At 38.0% G+C, this 19,814-nt stretch overlaps 1 protein-coding gene across 2 annotated transcripts in view; it reads left to right on the plus strand.

Moving 5' to 3' along the window:
* LOC126259952 (protein arginine N-methyltransferase 5) overlaps nt 1-19,814 on the plus strand; it is an 86,093-nt gene that overhangs the window by 42,840 nt on the left and 23,439 nt on the right. For both annotated transcript variants that reach the window (XM_049957061.1, XM_049957062.1), the window contains exons 4-6: nt 4,979-5,091; nt 7,945-8,242; nt 19,388-19,596. In XM_049957061.1, the coding sequence (XP_049813018.1) occupies nt 4,979-5,091; nt 7,945-8,242; nt 19,388-19,596 (620 nt within the window). The remainder of the gene's footprint in view (nt 1-4,978; nt 5,092-7,944; nt 8,243-19,387; nt 19,597-19,814) is intronic.

Genomic DNA, 19,814 nt, shown 5'->3' on the forward strand with positions numbered 1-19,814 from the left:
TCCCCACTCAGACATCTTCAAGGAAATGTAAGACATGTTATTTGGTCTTTAGTGTGCCGAAGTGCAGTGCCACGCCTCTTCAAACAACATTCTTATACCGCACATCACTGTATTTCACTTTGCGGAACTCAAACGTGTATATTTTGCAATGGATGCCATTAACTATTTCAGGACAGTGGAAATTAAAATGTCCTGTAGTGCCTCTCCTGCTCCCAGTCGGCCGTTCAGACATCCTGCCCCTCTAAAAAATAAAAAGAAATTACAAAATCACAATTAATACTTGATGGGATTATTTGTAACTGGGAGAACAAGAACTCTTCAGAAAATTTGGACTCTTTATTGCCTATTAGCTAATAACTTGCTCTTGTGTGTGAGATTAAATTAAATACTGGATACCTAAAACCAGTAAAGATAAGAGACAAACAAGACAGTACACATTTCTTCAATCCTTAGGTCCTAGCGATTTTTCTCTCTAATATTGCTGCAACTTTACATGGCATGCTTTCCTGTCTGCGAAAGAATTATTAAGTCATCAAAGTTCATCAAACATTTTGCTACATAAAAAATCAAAATGTCGTCGTCTAATACTGAACAAGCTGTTAATACAAATAATACCCAAGACTGGTGTGGTTTCTCTATCTGATTACATCTATTTTGCCATTGTGTGCTGGATAAAACAAAATAGGCCTTTCCAATATTGCGGCAGTTGTAACACACACCAAATAAGCGAGACTGTTTTAGTAATAATGATAATTTTTGCAGCACGACAATATAATCCATGAAGTACCAATATGAAATACCTATTTGGCCTACTACAATCAAAAAGCTTTATGTTAGGAAATAGTTTCACATTTCATTCATACGCTCCAGTTTCTCATGCACGAGACCGAAAAGTAGTAGAACGAAATTTTTGTATAAATTTGGAATCGTCATATTTTTTCATAATTTGTGTGATGTCCCCGTTTCTTCTCCTTCCTCATTCTAACAAACAATCTTGTCATCACTAATTCTGTTAACTATTCCTACCACTGTCAAAACTCATTCTCCGGTTAACTTTATAATCCTTCCACTATCACCGGTTTAGATATCCAGAGGGTATTCTCCGGTTAGGCGTCATTACGTGTTTGTACAATGCGTTTTCCGCACTATTCCCAGAATGGAACCTAAGCGGCTGCTAGCCAGGGACTACAACTGGCCCTGTCTACTGTAGCGATCTGGCCAAAATTTTTCTGTCAGAATTTCACTTTCTTGGATACGCCGAGAAAATTATGTATTATCTTTCTTATCTCTTATTCCTGTTAGTCGTTTATTTCCACTCTGGTAGTCTGAATCTATAGATTTTGCTTGTAATTATAACAACGCTGAACATTTGCAAACCGAATCGACCACATAAACAAGCAGCAGCTGGCATTCACCGGTTCGGCCTTATTCCGCTAAGCTCGTATAGCCCCGTCCCGTTCTGTCTGCAGGAAAGTTCATTTCTAGATGTGATGAGGATTCCCCTGGCAGAGACATCACGTACACTAAGCACACATTCAAAAACAACTTACAATTCATTCAGAATTCAACTTAGAATGTGTTCAAAAATGTCCAAAAACCGTCAGGGGTGCGTTTCAAAATCATATGAATAATCGATAGAACAATGTGCGCTGGATGCTAGGTGCTTTGTGAAACAAGGTTTTTTTCCCTCAAGAATATAGATTTGTCCCCTCCCACCGAAACTGCCACCTGGTTCAGATACCTCGGTTTGCAGACAGCCCTCACCCCTCCACTAGATTCCGGCCTGCTGCGCACGTGTGAATCTGGCAGCTTGGGGGTGCCAGTAAAATTTTTCCGGGTACCCCATGTGGCTGGTTGCTGCTGCTGCTGCTACTGCTGCTTACACAGGAAACAGCCACATTTCTGTAGCCAGAAGCGGGAGAAGGTATTTCTCATACACAACTCAACTGCGCGTGTGCATGAACCTGCCCTTAACTGCTTAAATGAATCTAATGTAAACAGTTGTGACGTCACGCTCATCGGAGGCAATTGGCTGTCTTCTTAAAGACTTTGGCACATTTTACTGTTGGCAGACACTTAGATGTGCACTGTGTTATTTTGTATGGCGCATTTCCTTTGCAATTTAAGTTTTATTTTCAATTTTTTTCTCTCATTCATGTTTTAATGCTGCAGTATTTTCAGTCATAATTACAAAAATTTAACTGAAAACTAAAACAACAAAAAATTCCCGGGTTTTTCCTGGTTTTCTCTTGGATGAAAAAATTCCCAGGTTTTTCCCGGATCTCCCGGTTGTCCCGCGTCGTATACATCCTGAATTGTCTTGCGGGCAGTATCTACCTTTCCTCTAATGTGACATGCTTCTAGATCCTTAAATTTGTCTTCTAGCCATTCCCGCTTAGCCACTTTGCACTTCGTGTCAATCTCATTTTTTAGACGTTTGTATTCCTTTTTGGGTGCTTCATGTACTGCATTTTTATATTTCCTCCTTTCATCAATTAAATTCAATGTTTCTTCTGTTACCCAAGGATTTCTACAAGCCCTCGACTTTTTACCTACTTTATCCACTGCTGCCTTCACTATTTAATCTCGCAAAGCTACCCATTCTTCTTCTACTGTATTCCTTACCCCTGTTCTTGTCAGTAGATCCCTAATGCTCTGTCTGAAGCTCTCTACAACCTCTGGTTCTTTCTGTTTACACATCTCCCATCTCCTTAAACTCCTGTCTTTTCTTTAGTTTTTTTCTACAGTTCCTAACCAATAAATTGTGGGAAGAGTCCACATCTGCCCATGGAAACATCTTACAATTTAAAATCTGTTTCTGAAATCTGTCTTACCAGTACATAATCAATCTAATACAATCCAGTGTCTCCATGTCTCTTCCATGTATACAACATAGACAGACATATGAATTATCTTGACAAATGGTTCATACTGTGCTAACTCCATGGCATGTAAACTGAAATTGCAGTAATTGTTCTGCATTAATGCCAATATTAGAGGTCAAATGTTCTTTTCTTTCTGGGCAGCCTCTTTGTAGTCAGTAGTAACTAAGCTTTTGGATCTTGTAACCCAGTATCCATATGCCCATCTTCTCAGTAGCTGCTATTCTCAAACTGTGGATGATGTTTAAAAGAGAATCTTAAGAACTGATTTGGATGCCCAGGGCGGCATCATTAACACTTCAGTTTGAAGGGAATGGTCTTCTGAATACTGTCTAAAACTTAGCTGTTTAATTTGTATTGTTGCATGAGATAAGCTTTGGAGACTTCTTTACAAGTTGTTTCTAGTGTGGAATTTTGTCGGTACCAGTGTGTTTGGAGATTATATTTTTAGTGAAAGTGAAGTTTTTCCCTCTTAGACTGAGCAGTTTTTAAGCCTTTGGTGTTTCCAGTACACGCTGTTGTTGTGAATTAATTTTTCATTGTTTCTCACTACTAATAACTCATTTGGAAAAGATTTTGAACCTGGCTGCAATTCAGCAATTGTCCATGCAAGAGCTCCAATGGTTTGGAAATATGTCAACCAGTTGCAGAATACATGTTTATTAAACCTTGACTATGGTTTCGATAGTTTTAAAACTCTTCTCCAGATGGTAATGTGCATATTAACAAATACTACGACATTGTGTGTCGAACAGACGTGTTATCATTACAATAAACAAAATCACAGGAAATATTTACAGATAATTTTAGTGAATTATACTCTGGTAGGATCACATATTATCTAAATCCAGTGCGGGAGTCGTTGACTGTCTGTACATGGGCATGCCATCCACTTAATTGACATTTTAAATACATTACTTGAAAGTATTAGCTCTCATTTGTAGAGCTTTTTAAAATACAGAACTTTTTAAAATATCACACATTTGACAATGGCTCCATCAGTGTATAGTGTACCACTTCAAATATTTGTGCATATATAACATTTATGTATGAAATATGGCATCGGATCCTACTGAGTGTCAGTATGTCACGTACATAGCTAGTGACATTCGCCGACTGGCTGAAGAGTAGGAGCATTAGTCTTGGGTCACACTCTTGCACGTCCTGTATGCACCGAGCTGCAGTGAGCAGCGTTGTGATTTCACAAGTACATATTCATTACTAGAATTGACATTTTAACTAAACTTAACAAAACATTTTACATATGCATGTGAAATGACACGTGCTGCACATTGCAGCTAAATGCATAGAGGATGGACGGGAGTGCTACCTGCCAGAGGCAACCTAAAACTAGTGCCTCTACTCTTCAGCTGGTCAGAGCTTGTCACTAGCTCTTTATGTGGCAAACTGACACTCTGTTTGATCCAATGCCACTGTGTTAAAGTTTTAAGACAAACGTCTACAGTACAGAGCTAGTAATTTCAAATCACGTATTTGAAATGGTGCTTAAGTGGATGACACGCACATCTACTAGACAGTCAACGACTCCCACATTAGACATAGATAATGTGATTCTACACGAGTATACTTCACTAAAATTATTTGTAAACATTTCCCATAATATTGTTTAATATAACAATACCATATCTGTTCCACACACAGTGTCATAATACTTGTTAATAGGTTCAATACATTCTGAAGAAGACAGTTAGGACATCTGCTCTCTCAGTAGCTTCTTATGCAGTCATCTTCCTCCCCATACTTTGGAATCTCAGGGAATTTTGTTTTAAAGTTTGAGTAGCCACCCTGTTGATATTTCTCTGATATATAAAAGATCACTCATTCAAATGCCTGCTGATGTTTTAGTTAGTGAGTGAGATTCTTGATTTCCTTCTCCTGTTTATTTCTTGAGTATATAATTTTTTGCAATCGTTTCTAACAGTTTTACATTATAGATCATCTGATTCAATTTTTAAAGTTTGATATAAATGCAAGTGGACAAATGAAATTCTTAGTTACATTAACATATGTAATTATGTATCTAGTTTTTATAAGTTGAGTTTATATTGTCAGTGCAAGTATCAGTTTTCTTGTAGGTTTGGGTTCATTTACCCATGGAGAGTCCATCAGTCGCAGCATCATATTGCAGATCTGATCCAGAAGAATTTGAACAAAATAATGAATGTGAAGAAGCCAACACTTGGGATTGGTAATATCGTCAAATAATCAGTTTTTTAATATAATGGTTTAGCAGGATGTTTGTGTGTAGATTTACTGGGCGTTGGGTAAGAAATTTCAGTAGTTTTACCTAAAGGGAAGAGGAACTTAATCTTATTAGTAAGCCATATTATGTGAAATGAAATTAGAACAACTTTGTTTTTTGTTAAGGCCTGTAGTTACGCAGAACTTCAGAATACTTGACAACCCAATAAAGCTAGGTACTATATTCCGTTCATCATAAGAGTAAATCTGATGTAAACATTGTGTGTTTGCTTGAATCTCATTGGATTTAGTTTCACTTGGAGAGGAAGCCAAGCTGTGGCCAGTACAGTCAAGTACGATCATAAGGATACGTTTTATGCTGTGTTACATGTACACACACTGAGCGATAATTGGAGACAACAGCTTTATTGGCGCCTTTAACTTGGAAGCTCTGGTCAGCCACCTGCAATGACATGAGCAGTTGCAGTTCAGATGTTAAAAGAGAAGAGCAGAGAAACAGTATAGCTTCAAAGGTCATTTAATTTTTAAAAAGAATGAAATAATGTTGTACAAAACTGGCAGCACTACAGCATGCTTTTTAGGTGAGCAGACAGAAAGCATAAAATGATCTTGTACCCACCTTACATAGTATCGTAATTACCAACAGGAGTGATGCAAATTCCTAACTTACAGACAGGGTAATTTTTCTGAGCGAATTACGTGTGATGCAAAAGCTTACTGCAGGGATTTCACCATTCTGTTGAATACTGAAAACAATAAAGGTATTAATTAAAGTCAGTCATTAGGTAATCTGTTAGCTCCTTCCTTATCCAAATCCGAGAAATACATTTCAGTTCTGGAACTGTCATCTGCTATATTGACAACAAGTCGATCAACAACAGAATCCAGGAAGCCACTGTGGTGCTGCATTTTCTTCTCTTTTATGAGGTGCTGTTCTATATCTTGTCAGTGTTTGGTATGACGTGTGAAAAAGCTGCATGTGTTAGTTCCAGTATGTCTGGCAGCTTAACAGTCTTGTTATTTCTTGGGCCAAATCACTTAACTTGGTTCCTCATATTGTAATGGTACAACGGCAAATATAAAAATGCAGCATTTGTATGCTGTGAAAATTATTGTTTTCCATGTTTCTGTGACACTTAATCTACATCTGTGGTATAAAACAATGGACATAGTCCAAATAAAGAGTATTTGGTTTTTCATTTTTGCCTTCAAAAATTAAACTGTTATGTTGTCTTAATTGAAGCAGCCTTTAATAACAATCTTTCATAAAATATCAATTATTCTTAATTATTAAGAGTTTATATTTGAAACGAAAACAGGAATTTTGTGTGCAACTTGTAATTAGAAACAAGAAGGCATGCATTATTCATAAAAGATAATGATGAATTTTACAATTACGAGGTGTAGGTATTTCTAATTGAGGGAGGAAAAGAAAAATGACTCAAACGAGACTTGAACTAGCGAACCATGAACGGTGTTAAATAACAATCTACTATGTTACCAATTCCACTATACATAGAATGTAAGTTTGTGTCTCAACTGTTTGTAATACAGTACCTCAATAATCTTCTAGAGAAGATCATCAAGAATTTGTAGAGAAGAGAAAGTAAAAAATGATGAAGTAATAGTGGAAATGAGAGAAAGAATACATGACGTGATGGATAGAAGGATGATAAAATGGTATGGGCATGTGAGAAGAATGGAGGAAGCCAGAATTCCGAAAATGATCCTGGAATGGGAACCGGAGACTCAGAGAAGAGGACACTATATGGCCACCTGACTCCAAAATGTACAATTAACAATGAGAAGACTTGACACAGAGGAAGAAGATATACAAGGTTGGAACACCTGGAGGGATATGCTGAGGAGATAAATTAAGATCCAATGTAACAGATGTAATTCAGACGAACAAGTAACCTGCCATATTTTAAATGTATCTTTTGATTTGACATGACTGTCTGATTTCTAGTCGGAATTAAATAAAAGAGATGGAGCAAATTTAGAAGAATCAAAAATATAACTGAAGTAGTGTCAAAGTGACAGTCATATCAGATAATGTAATGAAAAGATAGTTGCTACTCACTGTATAGAGTGTCGGAAAGTTAGCTTTAGGCCAACAAGGCCTTTGTCAGAAGGGGGGGGGGGGGGGTCGGGGTCGCACGTGCCTGGCAAACACAACTTGCACACACATGACCAGTGTCATGTGAGGTGAAGTGGTCAAGTGTGTGTGTGTGTGTGTGTGTGTGTGTGTGTGTGTGTGTGTGTGTTTTTTGTCTGTTTTTGACAAAAGCCTTGTGCCTTGTCAACCAAAAGCTAACTCCCTGACAACATTTTTGTTGTGCCTGTCTGCGACTCAGCATCTCCACTATATGGTGAGTAGCAACTATCCTTTTCATTTTATTGTTACATTCCATCCTGGATTTTCCATTGTTTGATTCATATCAGATACATATGTTTGATGTAAAACACATCACTAACAGCTCAAATCCTAAGACAAGTCTCTAAATACTAATTTATGCAGGGTAGCAAGAATGAAACTGTTCCAAGAAATATTTTTGACTTTTCATGACAGTGTAATCCAAACAGTTAAAAAAAATCATTAGGAAATTATCTCAAATGAAATTCATTTGACGCCATGTGCAGACACTGTGGGTAAGTGTGCTTACATAAAACATGTAATTACGTGTTTAAAAATCTTTATCACTACTGTTAACGGCTATTGCAAAATGTTAAGACTGTTTTTATTTTGGCTGCCTGGTACTTATTGATTGAAATAATGAAAAATTGTCATTTTAAATTTATAGTGGTTCACTTATCTTAAGAAATGTTTCTTTGACAGGTGGAATAAGTTAAGATGCATCAGTAATTTTGAGAAGAAACTCGGCCTGGCACTGGAGATATCAGCAGATATACCACCAGAGGATGTTATTACTAGATGGCTTGGTGAACCTGTTAAATGTATTGTACTTCCTACTACTGTGTTCATAACAAACAAAAAAGGTTATCCAGTTCTATCACGTGCACATCAGAATTTAGTAAAGCAGTTTGCAAATTTGGATGTACAAGTTATTGTAAGAGGAGCCACTAGACATGGTTACAGCAAATATTACCAACAGTATTTGGACCATTTTTGGCAGGTTAGTCTCTTAACAACAGGATCAATGTATATATTAAAGACTACTGAGAAGAAATCAGAATTTTTGGAATGTATGTACTTGTTGTATGGATTGGACACTTTTGTTTTATATTGAACTGTTCTTCTCATCAGTAGATTTCCCTATGGAATTATCCATAATCCTTTCCACATTTCAGAAAGGTAAGCCTCAGTGTGTTGTTTAACCCCTCAGTGTGTTGTGTAAGCCTTCAGTGGGTGCACCCGTGTATGAAGTGTGCCAACCACAGATTAAGTTGAGTTTGCACCACTCTATCATTGCTTCACAGTTGCGAGCCCATACCTATTTCTTCATTATTGCTTCAGCTAACACAATGATTAATTGTGCTGTCATATGTCCAAGTGAGCAGCAGTTTTCTAAAACTAAAAGCGAACTAGGTAAAAAAAAATTCACGATCCATGCAAGAAAGTGAATCAGATTAGAAACTGACTGTACAATACCACAATGAGGCAGTTGGCTACTACATAGTTAGTAATTGATTAGACAGTAGGCTGGGATCTGATGCAACTGCAATTAAACAGTGCTGTAGCCCATATTATGTAAGTTTATTTTATCGTCATTTAATTAAACTAAGGTTGAACTTTGATTTTGTTCACACATTTACCTGGATTACATAAAGAGCTAGTCTTTACGTTCGCACAAAGTACGCCACATGCTCGTTCGTTTTATGAAAAATGGCGTGCCTGCTCAAGTGTTAAAACTGTCTTGGTGAAGTAAATGTTGGTGCAGTTCTCATATAATAATTTGGGTGGTCATTGAACCTGAGAAACATTTTTTTATAAGTGGGAAGCTAGCTGTGGATGTTTAGTGGTATAATTTATTTTGTGGACTGATTTTCAATCTTTAAGTCCATCATCAGATATTAACTATCATCATTAGAGAAGATAAAATAGTGGTGAATAACTTGGAAAAGGATATTACAGATATAGTGTGTGATTTGAAAGCAGATTAAACTTTATATGTTTGATGCTGCTGTTGCAAGATAGTCAAAGATATGTAAGCTACAAAGCAAATGTATGTAAAGGGAACGTACTGTACCATAAAACACTAACACTTAACATTGAAGAACAATGAAAAATAGCTATTGTATTTGTCAGTGTAAGTGTGATGAATTGAACATAACTGCAGAGATACCATATATATGGTAAAACAACGAAGTATACAAGGTGTGTCCGTAAGAATGTGCAAAAATTTAACAGGGCATAGAGAACACTCCACTGAACAGTTTGAGGTAGGGAACCTGGGGTCGGAGAAGCCAGCTTAAGGAGATAATAAGAATAAAATCACATTACTGTGTACTTTATTTACATTAGTTACAGTTAACTGCAAATACCATCATTGACACAACAAACATACCATTTGCACTGTATCTTACAAAATGTGCTGAAACGACAGCCATCAGCCTCAATGCAAGCGTGACATTGGTGAACAAGATTCTCACGCACCCTGACAAATATCCACAGTGTATTTCAAATCCCGACACAGGCAGCTACTATTCTGGCAACTAATTCCATCTCTGTATCCACTGGGGTCTCACACACAAGTGACTTTAGATATCCCCGTAGGAAGTATCAAGGGAATTCAGGTCAGGAGACCTCACGGGTTATGGAATAGGACCTCTTCTTCCAATCCAGCGGCCAGAAAATACAGCATTGAGATGGTTGCAGACATCTGCACTGAAGTAGGTGGTGCATCATGACATTGTATCCACATCCTCTCACGAACAGCCAAAATACATTCTCCAACAGCTCATATAGAACTCTTTGCACAAACCTCAAGTACAGATGGACATTCAGATGGCCAGGTAGAAGATATGGCCCCATGAGATTGTCGCCTACAGTGCCGTCCCAGATATTCACAGCAAAACTTGCTTGATGGTGTGGCTCTACTACAGCGCGAGGGTTTCCTCATCCCCCACATGGCTATTCCTGCTGTTCAAAATACCATCATGATCAAATGAGGCCTTGTCAGTTAACAGCACAATTTGGAAGAAATCTGGTCGATCAATCCATTGTTGTAGCGACCAGTGACACAATGCAACCCTCGGTGCATAGTCAGTTACGAGCATTGCGTGGACTTGTGGATAAAATGGGTGTAATTCTTGTTCGTGGAGTGCTTACCACATGCTAATATGTTCAGTGCCCATTGCATGTGCAATACGATGAGTACTTGTAGTGGGGCACATTGCAACACGTTCCAGCACCTCCTCTTCAAAATGGGGTGTGCGATTGGTCCTCATGTTGCCAGGTCCCTCATTTCTTCTTTTCAGTGAACCAGTCTTCTGCATTCATTGATCGAGAGAAATAAACACTTGTTGTGGCGGATGATGTCTATTAGAAATCGTTCCCTATACAGCCATTCAGCAGCAAAATCATTGAAACGTACTTCCCTCACTTCCAGTGAGTTCTGTGAAACTGTGCCAGTACTGCTCTATTGTATTGTACTGTACATCTCTGAATAGCACTGAGTAATGAATAAGTCTGCCATTGATTCATAGCACATTCTGTCATGAGAAAATGTAAATACAATACAACAGAGCTACCTTATGGGCAAGTAAAGTAAACAAAACCTGCATCATGACTTTCTAGTAATCAAGCTCGTCGTCCTTGTTTCCTTGCAGAAAATGGAGAATGTACATGTAAATAACAACACAGTATGTGTAAACTTGTATGCATGTTAGTCGTAAATAAGCTGGGGAACAGTAATGCTAGACAAAGCAGTAGACAAGTTTACTTCCACATCTCCTTAAACTGGCTTCTCCGACCCCAGGTTACCTACCTCAAATTGCTCAGTGGAGCATTCTCCATGTCCTGTTACATATTCGCATGCTCTTAAGGAAATACCCTGTATAGCAGTTTAAATTACATTAACAATCAGCATAAAATAAGTGAAAGACATTTACTCTGCAATCATGCAGTGCAACTTTTAAAATGTCCTACTTAGAAATCGTTGTTGTTGTTGTTGTTGTTGTTGTTGTTGTTGTTGTCTCCAGTCCTGAGACTAGTTTGATGCAGCTCTCCACACTACTCTATCCTGTGCAAGCTTCATCATCTCCCAGTACTTACTGCAACCTACATGCTTCTGAATCTGCTTAGTGTATTCGTCTCTTGGTCTCTCTCTTTGATTTTTATCCTCCACGCTGCCCTCCAATCCTAAATTTGTGATCCCTTGATGCCTTAGAACATGTCGTACCAACCGATCCCTTCTTCTAGTCCAGTTGTGCCACAAGCTCCTCTTCCCCTTAATTCTATTCAATACCTCCTCATTAGTTATGTGGTCCACCCATCTAATCTTCAGCATTCTTCTTTAGCACCACATTTCAAAAGCTTCTATTCTCTTCTTGTCCTAACTATTTATCATCCATGTTTCACTTCCATACATGGCTACACTCCATACAAATACTTTCAGAAACGACTTCCTGACACTTAAATCTATACTTGATGTTAACAAATTTCTCTTCTTTAGAAGCGCTTTCCTTGCCATTGCCATTCTGTTTTATATCGTATCTACTTTGACCATCATCAGTTATTTTGCTCCTCAAATAGCAAAACTCTTTTACTACTTTAAGTGTCTCATTTCCTAATCTAATTCCCTCAGCATCACCCGACTTGATTCGACTACATTCCATTATCCTCGTTTTGCTATTGTTGATGTTCATCGTATATCCTTTCAAGACACTGTCCGTTCCATTCAACTGCTCTTCCAAGTCCTTTACTGTCTCTGACAGAATTACAATGTCATCGGCGAACCTCAAAGTTTTTATTTCTTCTCCATGGATTCTAATACCTACTCCGAATTTTTCTTTTGTTTCCTTTACTGCTTGCTCAATACACAGATTGAATAACATCGGGGAGAGGCTACAACCCTGTCCCACTCCCTTTCCAACCACTGCTTCCCTTTCATGTCCCTTGACTCTCATAACTGCCATCTGGTTTCTGTACAAATTGTAAATAGCCTTTCGCTCCCTGTATTTTACCCCTGCCACCTTTAGAATATGAAAGAGAGTACTCCAGTCAACATTGTCAAAAGCTTTCTCCAAGTCTACAAATGCTAGCAACGTAGGTTTGCCTTTCCTTAATCTTTCTTCTAAGATAAGTCGTATGGTCAGTATTGCATCACATGTTCCAACATTTCTACAGAATCCAAACTGATCTTCCTTGAGGTCGGCTTCTACCAGTTTTTCCATTCGTCTGTAAAGAATTTGTGTTAGTATTTTGCAGCCGTGGTTTATTAAACTGATAGTTCGGTAATTTTCACATCTGTCAACACCTGCTTTCTTTGGGTTTGGAATTATTATATTCTTCTTGAAGTCTGAGGGTATTTCGCCTGTCTCATACATCTTGCTCACCAGATGGTAGAATTTTGTCATGGCTGGCTCTCCCAAGGTCACCAGTATTTCTAATGGAATGTCTACTCCCAGGGCCTTGTTTCGACTCAATTCTTTCAGTGCTCTGTCAAACTCTTCACGCAGTATAGTATCTCGTATTTTATCTTCATCTGCATTCTCTTCCATTTCCATAATATTGTCCTCAAGTACATCGCCCTTGTATAGACCCTCTATATACTCCTTCCACCTTTCTGCTTTCCCTTCTTTGCTTAGAACTGGGTTTCCAGCTGAGCTCTTGATATTCATACAAGTGGTTCTCTTTTCTCCTAAGGTCTCTTTAATTTTCCTGTAGGCAGTATCTCTCTTACCCTAGTGAGATAAGCGTCTACATCCTTAAATTTGTCCTCTAGCCATGCCTGCTTAGCCATTTTGCACTTCCTGTCGATCTCATTTTTGAGATGTTTGCATTCATTTTTGCCTGTTTCATTTACTGCATTTTTATATTTTCTCCTTTCATCAATTAAATTCAATATTTCTTCTGTTACCCAAGGATTTCTACTAGCCCTCGTCTTTTTACCTACTTGATCCTCTCCTGCCTTCACTACTTCATCCCTCAAAGCCACCCATTCTTCTTCTACTGTATTTCTTTCCCCCATTCCTGTCAATTGTTCCCTTATGCTCTCCCTGAAACTTTCTACAACCTCCGGTTCTTTCAGTTTGTCCAGGTCCCATCTCCTTAAATTCCCACCTTTTTGCAGTTTCTTCAGTTTCAATCTGCAGTTCATAACCAATAGATTGTGGTCAGAATCCACATCTGCCCCTGGAAATGTGTTACAATTTAAAACCTGGTTCCTAAATCTCTGTCTTACCATTATATAATCTATCTGATACCTTTTAGTATCTCCAGGATTCTTCCAGGTATACAACCTTCTTTTATGATTCTTGAACCAAGTGTTAGTTATGATTAAGTTATGCTCTGTGCAAAATTCTACAAGGCGGCTTCCTCTTTCATTTCTTCCCCCCCCCCCCCCCCCCCCCCCCAATCCATATTCACCTACTATGTTTCCTTCTCTCCCTTTTCCTACTCTCGAATTCCAGTCACCCATGACTATTAAATCTTCGTCTCCCTTCACTAGCTGAATAATTTCTTTTATCTCATCATACATTTCATCAGTTTCACTTACAAATCACTTGATGCAAAATGTTACCTGTGACAATACTAACATAGTTGAAAATGTTTTAGGTTAACTTTATGTAAATGTGTATGAAATATTAAACTTCATTGTAGAGATGATGAAATGATGAGATATATAGCAGTTTGGAAAATATTAACAATCACAATAAAAATAGAGGCAAAATGGATTAACAGAGTGACAAAGACACTGTACAAAGAAATGCTAAATTAAAGGCTTATCCATGGCAATACCAATTTGGGGCAGGGGTGGGGGTGTTGCTGTAACCCACCTTTTGTAAACATTTCAACATAGTTGTGTACTTTGTATTTTAAAATTTTGAAATACATTTCTATTTTTTAACAAGTTTTTTGCTATATTCCATACTTGTTTTAAATTTTTTCTGTTAGACTTAATTCAAAAATTTGTCTGATCGAGGTGGTCATAAAGTTTCCTTCCTGTAATAGTAGATATGTCTTTTCACAATGAATGTCATATTCAGTATTTCCAGATTCTGGGCTCTTCTTGCATACCAGTATCTCTAGAAAGTACAGGGTGAGTCAAAAAGAACTTAACAACTTTGGAATGGTACAGAATTTTTTGAGAAAACTTACGGGATCAGTAGATGTGCCATTTAGCAGCAAACAACCTCAAGTCTCACATAAAAGTGTCAAGTGTCATTTTAGTTTGATGTGACTGCCATTTTTGATGTGGCAAACATCTCACCAGTAATAAATTTGTTCCCACACTCGTTGCAGCAAATTGAGCTTAACTTGTGTAATGGCAGCATAGATTTGATTTTTCAGGTCAGCTAAATTGTATGGTAGGGGTGGACCATACACACTATCTTCAATGAAACTGCAGGGAAAGAAATCCGATGGATTCAAGTCTGAGGAGCAGTGTGGCCATGCTGTTGGGTCTTCATGGCCAGGCCACCGACCAGGGAAACAATTATCGAGGAAACATTGAACTTCTGTGAGGAAGTAAGGTGGTGCACCATCTTGCTGGTAGTAAACCATCCCAGCTCGATCATCTTCATCGATCTGTGGAATTAAAAAGTTTTCAAGCACGTCCAGATACACTGTGCCAGTGACAGTTTCGTGTATGAAGAAGAAAGGGCTGCTCACTTTCTGTTTGCTAAGGCACAAAACACATTAACTTTGGGTCTGTCATGAACATGTTCCCGAGTTGCATGTGGATTTTCGCTGAACAGTTGCTGCAGAGCTTGTTTCACGTAACCAAAATGCACAGCGAGCACATTCCATACAAATGAAAGTAGCCATTTTAACTGTGCACTATGCTTCTGCTCCTGGTGAAGGAATGGGATACTGAAACTTGAGGTTGTTTGCTACAAAATGACACATTATACTGATTATGTAAGTTATCTCAATAAATTTCTATATAATCACAAAGTTGTAAAGTCCTTTTTGACTCACCCTGTATGTTGTTAATAAGTCAACAACAATTAATGAAGCTTTTTTGTGGTGGTCATTAAGTACCACCACCCCTCCCTACATGTGGTATTAACATCATTGAAACATTAAGATTATTGGAAGTGTGCTGGTATTGCTAGGGTTAAGTGAAGCTTAGAGAGTGGAAATACAAAGCTGAATTTGACCATTTAATATTAAATGAAGACAGTATGCTAGATGTTTGTTGATATCCAGCAGATCCAACAGCCTCGGTTTTCACTCATTGGTTGCCAAATGAAGGTATGAGTTTGTTACTTTATTTATGATCTTCTCTCAATACATACTCAGCAGATGTGGAGTCAGGATTCTATAACCTCTGGCTACAATCACATTAAACAGTTTTCATTAATATATCTCTGCCCAGTTGACCATTCTGAAACTTACTACAGTCAATATAAGTAATTTTTTGTATTCCACTACCATCTACTATTTAGGTCTTTCTTTGCTGTTGAAAATATCTGGGCTGTGATGTTCCTCACGTAGTACATTTTTTAGTTAAAGAATTTCAGTGTTTGGGGTATATTTTGTGAAAATTGTAATAAGTAGTAGTGGGATAGCACATTATTGTCTGTAAACATTGGAAGGAATGGCAGAGGGAATATGAGGCAGTGGTATAATTGACTGGCATTGGTCTGTAGAGTCTGAGACCAAATGCTTGTGTATTTATGTGGATGTTAAGAGCTAGAAATTAGTAGTATATATGCAAAACCAACTAAAGCTGTAGCCATTCAGTGAATTCCACCTTTTTATTATGATTAGGTCCATAAAATACTGGAATGTACTTAATTTCCACTATGTTTGCCATTGAAACCCATGGTTTAGATACTTTACTCTTTGACTGCTCTGGACATGTTAATGTGTGCTGCTGCCGCCGCCACTGCTGCTGTCCCCGGGCTCTTTGGATAGGTTTAGGCATGCCTTTGATCCTTCCATCAGGGGCTCTAGACATTTATACACACACCACTTTGTGCTGCCTTTGTGTTCCTGTTACCATGGCCAGCTGCTTGGGTCTTTGTGTGCTCCAGATGTGTTGATGCACTAGTGGCTGGGTAGAGCACCCCAAGTAGCAGCATTTCTGCTGCTCAGCAGCATTCCATCATTCAGCCTTGTTTGCTTTTGCTCCTGTGATCGTATTTGTGTTGTTGCTTTCATCTTCAAATGGTTCAAATGGCTCTGAGCACTATGGGACGTAACTTCTGAGGTCATCAGTCCCCTAGAACTTAAAACTACTTAAACCTAACTAACCTAAGGACATCACAAACATTCATGCCCGAGGCAGGATTCGAACCTGCGACTGTAGTGGTCGCACGGTACCAGACTGTAGTGCCTAGAACCGCTCGGCCACCCTGGCCGGCGCTTTCATCTTCATTTTTTGATTGAGAAAATGTCATATCATTGTGGTTGTAGAGAGAAAGAAATCGTACATACAGTGTGAGGCAGCTACAGCTGGTGCTTGGCATTCTAAATGTTGTAAATAAACGAAAGATCCTCATGGAAGCTGAAATAATTTAAACATTTAGTTGCTTAGCCACTACATCCTGTGGCATAACAAAAAATAAGTTAGATTACAGCTGAAAGCCCCACAAAGAATATTGTAAATATTAGTGTGTTCAATGTCACAATATTCTTTTTTGACTGGATATGATAATGCTGTTGAAAGATGTACATCTTTCCATTGAAAAAATTTTCAAAAGCCTTGTTTTGGTATCTTGAACCACTTATGAAATACAATGGGTGTTACAACCACACGATTCTCATTTTATATGCAAAGATCAGTGGGCGCAATTTGCGCAACCGTCCCATGGATATAAGAACCGATATCTTGAGAATGGTGGTATATATCATTCTGCTGTTAGTTTTAAACACAATTTCGATAGATTTGCTACATTTCATTCACTGCAATCAGTGACGTAAAACATAACGTACACAAAGCCTATGCACTGGAACTTTAACTCTGTAAAAATCTTAAAATATCATGCAATGCTTTACTTCCTTATGAGCACACTAACTAAGACTAATAATGAAAAGTAATTCAGTTCTTTATCAAGTGAAGATATCATGCTGTTAGATGTGAAATAATCAAATTTACTCACCAAATAGTTTTCGTAAAATGGAATGAGAAGCATTTCATTGGCTGTCTGCTCACCTGCGCGAAATGACTAGGACAGTTGTAATTCCTTGTCATACAACAATATTGACATACCTGTGTTTTTGTCCATGCAGTGATTCATTTCTAGAGGAGTTTTAAATTATTAGAGTAACTTTTGCAGTAGTGCGTCGACTGTCTGGCTTGTTTCTATTTGCGTACTTCATTAATATCGTAATAATACTTCTTACTGGTAAAATAAAGGTTAATTTATTGTATGTACTGTACTTTTCCAAAGCTTTACCAAGCAGGTGCTGGATATAGTGCTGTGTAGCTGTTCAAAATGTTTTATGCATCTTTTGCACTTGTAGCAGATCTGGAATTGCAGGTGTGTAAGGTACATACAGTATTTTTAATATTCAAATAAATTACTGAACCCTCCTCAACAAACTATACTTGAAGCCGTCTTCATACCAGTGCTCACAAACAACCATGAACACACGTAGAGAGCAGTTCTGTTGGAAACACTATGTTCTTTGTTTCTTCAGTTGAATATCAAACATTGAAATTGTGTGCATTGTTAAAACTGTTGATTTGTGCGGTCTTTTGTGTTTTTAATTAAAGAGTCCAAAATGGATGATATGTAAGACGTCAGAAAATGTTAATAAAATCAGGTCTTGACATAAAAAAAAAGTTTCTCATGCTTGACATAAAAAAAAGTTTCTCATGACACAGTTGGGGTCGGAAGAGCTAATTGCAGTACTATGGTCTATACAGCTTTTTTGTTATCCAGCTTGACTTCTCATCACGTTAGACCACATAGTCAAGAGTCAACTGTATTTTGTATTCGGGGCCATGAAATCCTGAGTGGCAGACGAAATTGTCATGCCAAGTCCTCCAGGAATATTCAGCACAGAGGAACCAGACCGTGCAGCAAAATGTGTTCACAGCTAGCAGTTGGAACTCAGTGTCTCAATGCATGCCATAGTATGGAGGCAACAACGAAGCTGTGCTATCCACAGAAAGCAGCAGGGACATTTGTAGCAGTCAATGGTTCACTCTCTTTTTGTTAAAATTTTCATAATTCATCTGTTCTGTTATGGTTCCATCAGTTTGCTCACTTGTTCGTAGAATTTTCTGTTTGATGATGCTCCAATATTGATATAGGTTTTTTGTTTTGTCGTTTAACTTGTTTGAGCTTGGAAAATATGTTCACTGCAATTACATAGGATTTTGTCCTTTTGTCTGGCTTTTGCATCCCATATAATTCTAATCAGCTCAGTTTTCCATATTACTGGCTTTTGCATCCCATATAATTCTGATCAGCTCAGTTTTCCATATTACTGTGTAGTGGGAATGTATTTTCTCTTATTCCCACTGGGTGTGTGTCAGATTAAAAATCCAGAGTTCTGGGGTTCAGTCATCAGTTGGTGCTAGGATTTATCTCACTGCTTTCAACTCAGGCAAATAATTTGAACAAGTGGAGAGAGGGGGAAAAAAAAATCTGCAAATTTGCAGCATGGTTCAGAATCAACATTCAGCTCTACACTCCCCTCCCATTACTGGTTGGGTAAGTTCAATGAATGATGGAGAGCACAGACACACTGCCTCGTTTGGGACGACACCTAGCAAAGCATTGTGGTGCAAAAACCAGCCTTTGGGTTTGACTTTGGCGTACCTCATTTTGTAGTTCTGTGCAACTCATAACCACGATTTAGTTTCCACATTCTATATTTTAGAGGGTATGAGCAAGATGACACTGTGCTATTGAGTAATTTTCTGTGGTTGCCTTTTTTTAGGCTGAGGGTCCATCAGTGGCATGCCTTGTAGCTAATGAGGCATATCCAACTGTATATAGAGTTAGCTGCAGTGTTTACAATGTTGTTTCAACAGAAGTAGCGTTACAGGCGTGTACATGAGAATCGGATGAATCATGATTGTACTAAGCAACTGGAAACATTTGTATGAACATTCATTGATTGTGCCAAACCTTTATTTTTAGTGTTGAGCTATTACATTGTTGTTCTCTAAGACTGTTTTATACTTTTACAGACGATGTTGCACACAGATGCCTTGACAGCTTATGCCCGTGGCTATGAAGATTACTTACAGTGTCCTCTTCAACCTTTGATGGACAATCTGGAATCGCAAACATATGAAGTATTTGAAAAAGATCCTGTCAAATACAATGAATATCAAAGGGCAATCTATACAGTACTGTTGGACAGAATACCGTTTGAGGAGAAGAATACCAATGTGCAGTATGTACATATTGTTTTGTTGTTTTAAGATAAGATGGTGTCATGGTCAAAATTCCAGATTATGTGTGGGCAGAATGCACTCTTGTATGAGACTGCAATACAACTTTATTCTTCATCTGCAAATTCCTTTCCCCAACTTATATGCAAGCTATTTTATTTTGGCATACAGCTCAAGCAGAATAGAATATTTTGTACTCTGAAAGTAGTCAGTGCTATAA

This window comes from Schistocerca nitens, chromosome 5, assembly GCF_023898315.1.
Source record: "Schistocerca nitens isolate TAMUIC-IGC-003100 chromosome 5, iqSchNite1.1, whole genome shotgun sequence".
Lineage (NCBI taxonomy): Eukaryota > Metazoa > Arthropoda > Insecta > Orthoptera > Acrididae > Schistocerca > Schistocerca nitens.